Source organism: Pezoporus flaviventris, unplaced genomic scaffold (assembly GCF_033815535.1).
Source record: "Pezoporus flaviventris isolate CSIRO_AGI_PZ_B2104156 unplaced genomic scaffold, CSIRO_AGI_Pfla_v1 ptg000037l, whole genome shotgun sequence".
In the NCBI taxonomy this organism is placed as follows: domain Eukaryota; kingdom Metazoa; phylum Chordata; class Aves; order Psittaciformes; family Psittacidae; genus Pezoporus; species Pezoporus flaviventris.
This window is the reverse complement of record NW_026892585.1, coordinates 8,652,336-8,664,433: the sequence shown is the minus strand read 5'-3', so window position 1 is coordinate 8,664,433 and position 12,098 is coordinate 8,652,336. Positions and strand designations below refer to the sequence as shown.

Sequence of the window (12,098 nt, the reverse complement as noted above, 5' to 3'; positions counted from 1 at the left end):
ACAGCAAGAAAGGTCTACAGCTGATTCATGCTGTGAAATGCAGCTTCACCCTCAGCATTCTCACTTGCATGTGAGGAGGACCATACACTCAATTATGACAAGCAAAACTACTTCTCTAATGACCAACATTTTCAGGTCGTTCTCAAGACATCTTTATTTAGAGGATCTACAGTTCAGAGGCACTACTTCTGCTCACTGAACAGAAGGTCCCATCAAGGTTCCTTAGACTGAGCACCTAGAAACTGAAATAGTCAAAAACGACAGATCCGTTCCAATTTCTTTTTAGGTAAGACACAGAGAGAAGATTTGTGAAAGCAGAAAGGAGCTAGAAGGGGCATTTAAAAATACCTTCAAAAGAGCAGGAATAAGGTACATTAAATAAAGAAAATTTGCAATTCTGATTTTTTGAAGTTCAAGAACAATCGCCATCCCTGTGAAACCTTCCAAAGCTGATTATCAGCTCTGACATACCCAGACTCCTCTGGATTCTTCTATGCCCAAGTTATTACATATTTAGAGCATGTTTCCAAGGCAGCATTTGTGAAAGCACATGCTGTTAGCATGCCTGAACCACACAGCTCCTGTGCAAATCAGTGACATGTCTGCTTTGGCACAGGCACTTGGCAGAATTCAGGAGAGCTCAACAGTATTATAAAAGCTTAATCTGAGCCAAAGGCAAATGTCCTACTTAATCTGAAAGCAGGAACAAAGACAGGCAGCCAAACAACTTTATATAGATCTGCAGGAAAAAAGCCCTTAGGGGAAAGTAAGTTATTGCTCTTCTCAGTGGTAAGAGGCTTTTTCTGCCTGTCCACCTCTATCTATCCTTTCAGCTGCTCACTCTGCCCTACCCCATCAGATGGTTCCCACCCTCATAGACTGATAGCTCCCAACTTATTTAATTTTTAGTTTTACAACAGGCAAAAGTGGAAGAAACAGCTCTTACCTGCACAGAAAAGAGAGGGCATTCTGGTGCACTCTCCTAGCCAAGTAGGATTTTGGGCCTCACCAGAGATGCTATGTAATGAAACAGTTTTACACCAAAACATTTATCATGATAGCAGGACTGGGGTGCAACTCGGCTGCCCCTGTCACCAGGATGCAACAGACATCCTGAGCAGTTACTCCAGAGCCACAAGCTGAGTAGATGGTCTATTGAATGACATGACAGAAAGACAAAATAGTTTTAGTTTACTACATGTATAAAAACCCCTAAAGGGGCACAGGGCTTTACAAACTGAAACAAACATAGGTTTTCCAAGGCAAAGTATGAGATCGCACCACGAAAGTGGGACTTGACATTAGTGTTTTGACACTACAGCCATGCAACAACGAACTGCTTGCTTATGGTTACTGAACACATTGGTTGCTCTGTCGAATTGAAGCAGATGGGGACTATGTTCAATATGCTTTAAAAGATGCTTAATGCTCACAGTTTTTGCTGCTATATCTGTATCCACTGTATGATTGTTATGAATGTTACATGCAACCACTGCACATTTTTGAAAGCTATTTTTAAATGTCTGAACACACACAAAACACCTGAAAACAGCTTCTGCTGACATAAAATACTCTTCTGCTACAAAAAGAAAACTATCACTTTAATTTTAATCAAACTTTGTTTTCAGGAGGAAAAAAGCCTCATCTTAACCTTAAGAGTACTTCTTAAGGTTAAGAGTATTTCTTAAGGTTATTTCCAAGTTTTATTTGGCTTTTTCTCTATCTGAAGTGGTAATTAGTACTTCCACAACTACTATCAAGTTGTTCTTATGAAGGATTGAGTAACTTGTTCCTTATCACACATAAAAATCTTCAGGTGGAAATTGCAAAGGCAGGAACAAGGCCAGTATCATCAGCTGCTATTTTACCAGAGAAAGGTTGGGAGGAAGCATTTTCTGGCCCATTGTTTATCAAAGTTACTTTTCTTTTTACCTTTATTTCTGTTGGATGAGCCCATAAATGATGGGAGAATGAGATTAAATGGCACAGAGAAAAAAACAGTGACCTGAAGAAGTGGTGCACCTCAAAGAATTGAGAAGTGGCTAAAAGCAAGAGAACTCAGAGCCATCAGTGGCAGCTCTGCTAAAGCAAAACAAACCATTACAAGCATTGTATCAAAAAGACTAGCAAGTGTGTGATTTTTCTTTACCCTCAGACCTGAACAGCTGATGGAGGCACACCTATTCCTCTGTTAACATCCCTGTATTCCTTTTGCCAACTAGAAACCTTATCTTCACACCTATATAGTCTGAAGTATCATCTAGTGATACTGTTCTAGTTTACTGCCCTTGTTTCTCTTATACTGTGTCTATCATTATACCAACACAAATCTTCCAAGTGCTCTCACTCATAAGGTTTTTCAAATGAGATTGAACATAGACTTTGTTTAAAAGGTCATCTTTAAAATGATACACAATAAATCTAACCCTGTTAAAAATCTAATTTAACAGCACTCTTTGCTCATCCCCACATTTCATCTCCATTGAATATTAAGCAGCACAAATCAAAGGATGGGGCTTGCTGACTGCTTCAGACTAGCAACATTCCCTTTCACAACCATGGCATTAAAGCCTGATCTAGTGGCATTTCTATAATTAATGAGGCTAACCCAAAGACATGCTCCACGAGCACTTCATCATTTCCTTCTGAACCCCAAATCTGAGCTATCATTTCCTTCCTAACATTAATTCCTCATTTATGTTCTTCCCCTGCATTTGTACAGCTACTGAGGAGGGAAATAATCTTTCTTCCCATCGTAAATCATGCAGACGTGCTTATCAAGTCCAAACAGAGACTCAGGATCATTTAGGAGGATGAAAAACTAAAAATAATGTTTAAATGTCAGAAGCCCATAGATATTGCAAAGGTTTCTCAATTTAAATTAATCACATATATTTACGATAATGTAAAATTTAGAAATAAAAGGTCCCATATATCTTAGCAATTTCTAAAGACTGAATTTTATAGTCATTTGGCCATCCAACACCACCAAATGTCAACCAATTGATCATTAGCATGACTCCAGTCAATGGGGCTACTGCCTTGGAAAATCTGAGGAGGCATCTGCCCGCAGTGCTGTTCAACAGGCTGCTCCGTCCAAGTCCCTTAACACCTTTCCCACACCACCACCTTGCTTTCTCCTCTCTCTCTTCCTCCTCTGCATCCTTTCCGCCTTTAGGCTGTAAACCTCATGCTGCTGTGTGGTTTTTGTTCTCTGCTAATGTCTGTTTTCTGTCGCAAAGAATACTTGGATGCCCACTGTCCCCAGTGGCCTGTCTTCCTTGCACATCCAAGTCCACAAGCTGCCACCTTCCCAGTTTTCTTAGTCTCTCCCTTTGCCTCCTCTCAGGATAACCGTTTTCTCCTCAGATTCATGAAGGCAAGTCAGATACTGTCCCCAAAGGCTACCCTGCTCAAACAGTCCATCCCTCCCTAAAACTCCCCTGGAAAAGCAAAGAGTCTTTTGCCTTGTCCCCCTCCAATTCAAATGCTGCCTCATGCCCCGTCACAAGGATGGCATCTGGGGACCCTGGGCACAGCATTGTCTGTTCCTGCTGCCCGCTCGATCACCCCTACCAGGGAGCAGCTTGATTCCTGTTGTCCACCCTGGGATGGGTTGGGATGGGAAGGACACAGCTGAGCAAGACCCCGTATCCCAAAGGTATCACATTTTGTGCAGTCACAGACCTGCCAGCATTACTGTCTCCAAGTAATTTCTTCTAGGACACTGGCAGTACTCCTTGAAACAAGGAAACCAGACTGCCAGGTTGCTCCCCTCTTGGCATGCAGAGAGAAGAGCATTTCCCCTACTATGGAGCTGCTGCTGCTGAGCCCAGGCAGCTCCAGACTCACTGAAGCCTGAGCAGGAGCAGGCACCTAGCTCTTCTCATTTGCCTGGGGCTGGAAAACAGGCCAAGGCAGGGAAAATGGGGTTACCTCCCACAGGAAAACAAGGAAGCTTGGAGGCCCGTCCCTGCGCCACTCAGTGATTACACATCTGCCATCTCAGCACACAGAAGTGAACTCCTCTCATGCTGAAGATTGTGTCTTTTCTCATCTCCAGCTGATGTGACAACCACATTTGCTGCAAGTACTGGCTCCTGTCACCCCACCATGCTTCGAAGGCTGCAGCAGGATCTGTGCTGGGGCAAGCAGCATGGAATGAGAGAGGCTGAAGCAGAGATTTACCTCACTCCCCCTTCTAAGCATGGGATCCAGGGGGATGGGTATCATACAGAAGTATAACGTGCTAATAGTTAGAAGCAGATGCTTATTTTTCACATCCTCCAAAGGACAAGAAACAAACTACAAAATGAAATGTGTAAATAAGCAAATAGCAAACTAAAAGATGTGGCTCCAGTTTATGCAAAACAAATATCCAGAAACTCAGTACTAGCACACTACAGTATAGGACAACAGTCCTTTCTCTGTTGAGAGAATGGCTATTTACTGCTTAGATATTGTCACAGATGCAGACTTGTAAAACTGCCATGAAAATTTACATGCACAAGCACACCACATTCTTTCCCAACTTTGTAAGAACCATAAAGAAGTAGAAATCTAGTCTTTCAATGAAAAAAAAACCCTACACATCCCTGGGAGATGTAAACTTTTTCTTATCTTCTGTAAATGCAGATAACTTTGTAAATACAGGGAAGAAGTATATAACTTCGTAAAATAACACAGCTGCCCCAAAGGCCAAGTCTAAGGAACAATGTATTAGTTCAAGGACACTAAAACTGAAACAAAACCCACTGGAAAATACTTTTAGAAAGAACAGACAGCAAATGCTTTCTGTGCGCAAAACAGGCCTCTCCCTCCCCCCTAAACTGCTGAAGTCCACTCATAGCCTAGCAGGGAAGGAAGAGAACTCATCATAGGAAAGTAAGGGACTGCCAAGACTGAGGACTGATGACACCTTCTGCCCCATCCCAGAGAACCCATGACAAAACCATGCTGTTAATGCAGGCAGAATGCTCTGCGATTCTCCATACTGTTCCCCCCAAGGAAAAACAACTTAATATAGAAAATTTGGCAGGGAACAAAGCTTTATTTTTTAAAAAATAAAAACTTAATCCAACCAGAAGTCATTGTCATGAATTTCCATACATGTGTGCCTTCTTGTTTCAGGTTATTTAGTTCTTTTTCCCTAATAATTGCCATTTTGTTTCAGGAACCTAGTGCTGTGGAAATCGCAGTGATGGTTCACAGCAAGGCTCGCTGTGCAGCACAGCTGGGAATGTGAGTTTCCTCTGTTGGTAAAGTCTTCAGCATTTATCTGTGACACTGAAGGGGTAAAATCAAATAAAACAGCATCATAGTCAACCTCCGCATACCGACTTCTCATGCAGAGGATCAGCAAGCTGCTTTGCCTTACCCCATGCTGTGCACTATGGCTATCAGGACCTCAGCTGCTTTCCTCAAGGATCTTCTTCTCTCTGAGTGCTGAGACTGCCCATCCTTGCAAACTGCAGACCAGCCTCCAAAACAAGACACAAACGATACATGAATCTGTCATGGGAGGCTTAACTGACGCCAATGGAAAAGGTCCAGCAGAAACTGGCCACCAGTATTATGGTCCCATCTGAGGCAGACTGCTACATGAGGTCTGATTCAAAGCAAAACTCAATTCAAAGCCAGGCCTTTGCAGAAAACTTCTGGAGGAGCCTACACTAATAACCCTTCAAAGCCAGAGAGAAAGCTCTCAGTTGAAGGAGATCAATAATACTACAGGACCTGCCCTGTGGGCAAAGACAAGGAAAGCAGCTGCTAAAAACATCTGTGGAATATCCAACAACCCCCTGCTGTCATGCACTGGTACTTTATTTGTCATGCAGGCTGTCAGCAAAAAAGCTCAGAAAGTATTTTGTGCACACTTAAATCCAACAGTGAGCTGAGCTCAGCAAAGTATTTGCTTCATCTGGCGGCAGAAGCCTCACAGCCTGACTGAATAATTAGTAAGCTTTGGCTACTCAGTAGGCACTCAAAAGGCATCAGCCAACTAGGAACAGAATTCTACGCTGAAACGAATAATGTCAAAAGCAACTTAAACATCAATAAATGTCACCTTTGTTTGTCCTTTACCTGTTACATGATGTGATTTTCCTTTCAAAAACAGCAAGGAAAGAACCACTTCAGGCAGCAAGAGCCTCTTTTACCCCCTCACGCAAGGAAATGTTCTACATTACCCCTGTGCCGCTGGAGTGTTAAAAGCTTTCCCATTTGAAAGTGCTGCTCCGCACGCCGCTCTATACAGAACAGCCACAGGAGCCGATGCTTTCAAAGGCGATGAACTCCTGTAGTTCACACCGGCTTCAGCATTCCTATCGATCAACAGATGTCTGACTCGCGGGCAACCGCAGCCTGAACAAGCTTTTAATGTTGTTTTTCCCCCTTTAGAATCAACCAGGTAGGAAAAGACCTCTAAGCTCATCGAGTCCAACCTTCCCCAGCACTGCCAAGGCCACCACTAACCCATGTCACTGAGGACCTCATCTACACGGTGCATAAACACTTTCCGGGACTGGGTAGCCTGCTCCTTTATCAACCAACACTTGTTACAGCTATACCGGTACCACCTCCTCTTTATTCCCCGCTACAAGGCTCCCGGACCGTACGGCTACAAGCGCTCTGAAAAGCGCATCCACCGCCAAACGTCCCCAGCCGCGCCGCCCAGACACAGGTCAGCCGGCTCCAACAGCACAGCCCCACCGCACCCCCGCATGGCCTTAACCCCTCGGAGCCGGTGATGCGACCAAGGGCAGGGAAGCAATCTCGGGAACCGGAAAGAACAAAAAACCCCACAAACAAGCACCGCTTGATCAGAAATCCGCCTTTTTCTCCTCAAAACAGCCCCGACCCGCCTCCAGCAGCGCGGGCCGCCGGGAAGGGGCGCGCCTACGCGCACGTCGGGCGTCGTGGCGTCACGGCGCTCCGCCGTTCGTGCGACGTGGCCTTGGCCTGGCAGCGGTAAGGGCGGTGGGGATGGCACCGGGACGGGTTGTGAGGCCCCTGCTTCCATCCAGCCCTGTCCCGGGGGGCTGAGGCTGTCACGGAGCGGGGGGACTGGTGTAGATGGCCCGGCCGCGGTGCTGAGGAGGGGAGACGTGAGAGGGCCCGATCGAAGGGACGCGGGGGCAGCCGGTCTGTCTGGTGTCCTGCTCGGGGTGGGCAAGGCCGGCAGATGCTCGCTTTAAGGATGGGGTTGGACCGCGGTACTGCCCTCGCTGCTCACCAGCCCGCCGGCAGCAGGTTTTGGCCTGGGGGAGTTCTTGAGGCGGGTGGCCGTTTTCCATTTAGACGCCTGCCGTATGTTCTCAGAGGCGCAGTGTAGGGCATAAGCTGAAAGCAAACTGGGATGGAGCTGTTGTTTGCCTCTTCGGTGCCGAAAAGCATCATTTTTCGTGATTTTTAAAGGCAATAGTAGGCCCTCGTGTTGATACAGTGTATTTTCGCAAAATGGAAGTACCTTTTAATGCCTGGTTAGGTTGCAGTATCACATTTTAAATTACCTTACAGATTTAATTGGTAACTGCTTTTTCTATTCCTGTAACTAAAAAATCCTCCTTTCATGGCTCCACCAATTAAATCCATTCATCTTGGCAGGTAATCATGGATCAGGTAATGCAATTCGTGGAACCCAGCCGTCAGTTTGTAAAAGACTCCATACGACTTGTTAAAAGATGCACCAAGCCTGACAGGAAAGGTAAAGCACACAATAAACCGGAACGCAATCCTTATTTCTCTTTAAATCTTATTATGTATCTTTCCAAATGTCACTTCTGTTGATTCATTTGTTGTGAATGTTTCTCAGGATGAGATTTAAACTTGAGCAGTTGTCCAAAAGTTAACAAGTTTGTGGTTCTGGATAGAATAAGCTTGATTGTGTTCTTTTCTGGTATGTACGAAGGTGCGTGAGCAGTACTAAATCTCATTGCATGAAATAGGCCAAGTAGCTGAAATAAGCCATTTTGAGACAGGCAAGTGGTAATTCTTATGTATTAGGTAAACTGATCTGGGAAGAAGGTGGTGTGCACTTAAACAAGTTTGACTGCATTCAACTTGGGGGAAATTGTGGAGAAAACTGCTTGTTAAATGAGCAAACACTTCATTTTAGGAGCCTGGAAAGGAACTAGGGTTACTTTCTGCAGTTGTCCATTCAGCCCTTCACAGTTGTCAGTGACTGCCTGACTGGGACAGGAAGAACTTTGTTGCTGGAAGTACAGCAGAGAAAGTTTTGGGACTTTCTCAAAGGCTTCAGAAGCTGTAACTAGAATTAGCTGTAGCAGGTTGTCCCTAGTGGTAGTAGTTAAGGTGCTTTATTCACATGACATCTTTTGAGATCAGTGAGGAACTTTGTTCACTGTCAGACTGGCAGGGTGGGTTGTGAGGGGCTGTTGACCTTAGTCCACTTCATGGCTGCTGCCTTAAAGTAACTGAGAATATCACTTAAGTACTCAGTTTTTGTGAGGACATAAGATGCATTCTTCCTGTGGCAGGCATAAATCAGCTTTTCCATGTTTGATACTGTATTGAGGATTATTTGCAGAGATACAAAGGGAAGATAATGGAATAAATGTGCCATGAATTGTTACAGACTGTGGGTATTCCAGATTCTGCATATTACTGAATGAATGCTGAGATTGGCCATGCTTTGTGGAAAGCAGCACCTTCCCCCTTAAAACTCCTCTATCTAATGAAAAAGTGGATTTGTTTCTCAGTGTCAGTACAGTTTGACCTGCTTCCTCTGTCACATTACTGTTTGATAAAGAGATCTCTCTCCTTTGGTCACTGTAGTGCACATCTCCTCCAGTGTGCCATACACAAGGTGTCCTATACTAAAGTTTTGGTTTTGTTTTTTTTTTGCAGAGTTCCAGAAGATTGCCATGGCAACAGCAATAGGCTTTGCGATAATGGGATTTATTGGTTTCTTTGTCAAACTGATCCACATCCCCATCAATAATATCATTGTGTAAGTAAATATGGTCGTACTTGCATATTTCAGTTTCACTACATTTTGCATTCATTTTTACCTGTTCAATTTTAAACAGAGGATGTTCGTGAGCCCTGCAGTATCCATGTTACTGTAGTATATGTGCATTTTACATGTTAGTGTAATATGATGGCTATTACTTGATTCCAAGGACTGGATCAGGAAGTCGGTTCTTAATGTAGGATGCTGCAAAATATTAATAGAATCATAGAATCCCAGGTTGGAGGGACCTGAAGGATCATCTGATCCAACCTTTCTTGTCAAAGCATGACCTAGACTAGATGTCCTGGCACCCTGTCCAGCCCAGTCTTAAAAGTGTCCAGCGTTGGGGAATCTACCAGTTCCCTGGAGAGATTATTCCAATGGCTGTTATCATAGTGAAAAATATTCCTTTTGTATCCAGCCGAAATGTCTCCAGGAGTAACTTGTGCCCACCATTCCTCCTCTTTTCCACATGATTCCTTGTAAAAAGGGAGTCTCCATCTTCTTTTTAGCCACCTTTGAAATACTGGAACACGGTGGTAAGGTCTCCCCTGAGCCTTCTTTACTCAAGGCTGAACAAACCCAGTTCCCTCGGCCTTCCTCAGCTTCTGAGTCCTCTCATCACTGAGTGCTGCATATGTTTAAAGCCTGGTTTTACATGTAACTGCATTTTGTGAAATACCTTTTGGAATGAACGTTGCAACATGAAAAACTTAACCCTCAAGTTGACCAGAAGCTGTGGTACTGACATATTAACCCTGCCAATTATCATAGAATGGTTTGGGTTGGAAAGAACCTTAAGATCATCTAGTTCCACCCCCTGCCATGGGCAGGAATGCCTCACACTAAAATCTTCATTCTCCAGAGCTGATGTCATCCCATTTCTAGCACTGGAACAGGTTAAGTACTATTCTGTGACTTGTGGCTTGCTTTATACCTTTAAGAGTGGTCCTCTAGGCGAGAGGAAGTGTCTGAAAATAAGAGATAAGCTGTAACTGTAGTAATGTTTGTCCTAAACAGGGCAGTGGTGGGAGGATGAATCAGACTTCAGGTGGATTACTGGATCACACTTGATTAGTTGAAATTGATTACTTTGTTCTCTCAACAGAGGCGGCTGAATATTTACCATGAAGAACAAGATGTTGTGACACTTGCTGCAAAGATTTCACAGCTTTGTTTTCTATTAAACCAGTTCAGTTTGGGTTTTCAAACATTCTTGTCATGCCTCTTTTTGAAGTCTGTGGGATCATAACTGTATACATTACATGCTTTTTTTTGCAGTACTACTGTTTGTGTTTCTTTGGTTTGATGGTTTTACTACTTTTTTAAACTGTACTAGAATCACAGGGGTAGGAAGAAATCTTGGGACATCTCTAGTCCAACCGCCCCCTCAAATCTGGGTCAGCGTTGCATTGTGACAAGGTTGCTTAAGGTTTTGTCCAGTCAAGTACTGAAAACCTCCAAGGGTGACAAACTTTTATCAGAAGCTGTTCCAATGCTTAATTTACTGCTTACTAAACGGCATTGTTACAGCAAAAGTAGACAGGAAGAAAACAGCGTTACTGTACCCTCTCAAGTGGTGATTTAGAAGTCTGTTAACTGGAATTCTAGTTTCTGGAATCACCATGATAACCCATAATAACTTTCTGCATTTGGAAGTCCTGTTAGGTTATGTTATATACTTGACACGGGGAAAATATTCCATCAAATAAAGAACTTGTGTAATTCAGACAGCTAAACTTAGGTGGTTACTAAGATGTACAGTTTGAGGTTAGGTTAGTTGCCAGAGATACTAAACAGTCCTTAAGCAAATGAACTTGCTTACAGTATTGGGTAGGCTGTACACGCCTTTTTGGATAATGGTTCTGTAAGACAACTGCACATAGAATTATAAAGAGATCTGCATTTGTTGACCTGGAAGTTTCTGTTATAAAATGATTGAATATTTTGATTTTGAAAACTTAAGTGTGCAAAACCTTTGGTAGATGCAATGCTCTTCCTCCTGAGATTGAAGAAAGCTTACTGTAAGCATTTGGTATTTGCAAAAGTTACAATGCTAGTTCTATTACAGACTTTAAACGCACTTAATACTTGGAAATCTGTTACTGGTATTACAGTAGAAGTGATTTCTTCAGTACACAAAGTTGCTTTGTCAGTAGAAAGTTCAGTTATTGATCTCCTTAAAAAATCATCACCAGCACCTACGTATGTTACAAATCAGGACAGAGAAATGAGATTAACTAACTTTAGTGCTATCACCTTTTAATATAGTTATACTGTGTGCACTGTGTACTGTATTTCCTTTTGGCAGAAGGGGAAAAAGCCAGCAATGTAATAAAATACTTTGTAAAAGAGTCTGAACTAACCTGATAAGCAGCAGCAGTGCCTTTACATCCACTTCTGTTTGTGACTGTTTTTGAGTAGCAACTTGTGCCTTCTGATTAAGTAGTGTTAGGTACCAGAATGAAGTATTCAGTTGTTGCTACTAATGTTGATTGGATCTCAAATGACTTTTATTTTCAGATCTCTTTTTCATTCAGTACATAAAAATCAGTGCCTGCTTTTATCTTTTGGCACAGCTTTACTGTCTTAATTCTGTGAAATTCTGTAGTAATTTGAGCTGAATCAGATCAGAAAATGTAGCTATAGCTGATCCTGTATTTTGATAGACATTGTCCACAGCAAAGGCTTGTCCGTCTCAATGGTTACAGTCCCGGAGTTGTCATAGGTGTTGGAAGTACTGACGAGCGTTCCAAACTGCAGCATCTGGTTAGCTATGCAAAATAAGGGAGAGAGTGAGTGGTACTCTTGAAACAAATGCATTGATAGAGATTTATTGTTGTAAAGGCTGCTGCTCCTGCAAAGAAGGAAAAAGCAGCTGAGTAAATCTAACCCAGATAAACAACATCTAAAATAGCTATGTTAAATATTAATTAGCTTGTATGAGACTATCCAATGACCTGTAGAGGGAATAAATTAATACTTAATCCTCAAATTAGCATTTTGAGTTCACAGCAGATTATTTATTACAGGAGCAGATTGTTGAATGTCCCCCAAAATTTCACATCTGGAAATCTGTATTCCATTAGCATCAGCTGAAGTAACAGTGCTAGGTAAGGTATTT

At 42.9% G+C, this 12,098-nt stretch overlaps 2 protein-coding genes and 1 long non-coding RNA gene across 10 annotated transcripts in view; 2 read left to right on the top strand and 1 right to left on the bottom strand.

Moving 5' to 3' along the window:
• The first annotated feature begins 950 nt into the window (after positions 1-950).
• LOC133275192 (uncharacterized) lies at positions 951-5,294 on the top strand. Its single transcript, XR_009745427.1, has 2 exons — positions 951-1,021; positions 5,174-5,294. It is a non-coding gene; the product is annotated as an uncharacterized LOC133275192 (long non-coding RNA).
• A 1,551-nt stretch (positions 5,295-6,845) lies between these two features.
• On the top strand, positions 6,846-10,185 carry SEC61G (SEC61 translocon subunit gamma). Its single transcript, XM_061464654.1, has 4 exons — positions 6,846-6,969; positions 7,606-7,705; positions 8,869-8,971; positions 10,083-10,185. Exons 2-4 carry the CDS (start codon positions 7,612-7,614, stop codon positions 10,090-10,092), a joined length of 207 nt encoding a protein of 68 aa, XP_061320638.1. The 5' UTR covers positions 6,846-6,969; positions 7,606-7,611; the 3' UTR covers positions 10,093-10,185.
• A 1,350-nt stretch (positions 10,186-11,535) lies between these two features.
• The window catches only part of TPK1 (thiamin pyrophosphokinase 1), a 284,251-nt gene continuing 283,688 nt past the window's right edge, over positions 11,536-12,098 (bottom strand). For all 8 annotated transcript variants that reach the window (XM_061464636.1, XM_061464643.1, XM_061464641.1 and 5 more), the window contains one exon: positions 11,536-11,748. In XM_061464636.1, coding sequence (XP_061320620.1) covers positions 11,618-11,748 — 131 coding nt within the window. In that variant the 3' untranslated portion in view covers positions 11,536-11,617. The remainder of the gene's footprint in view (positions 11,749-12,098) is intronic.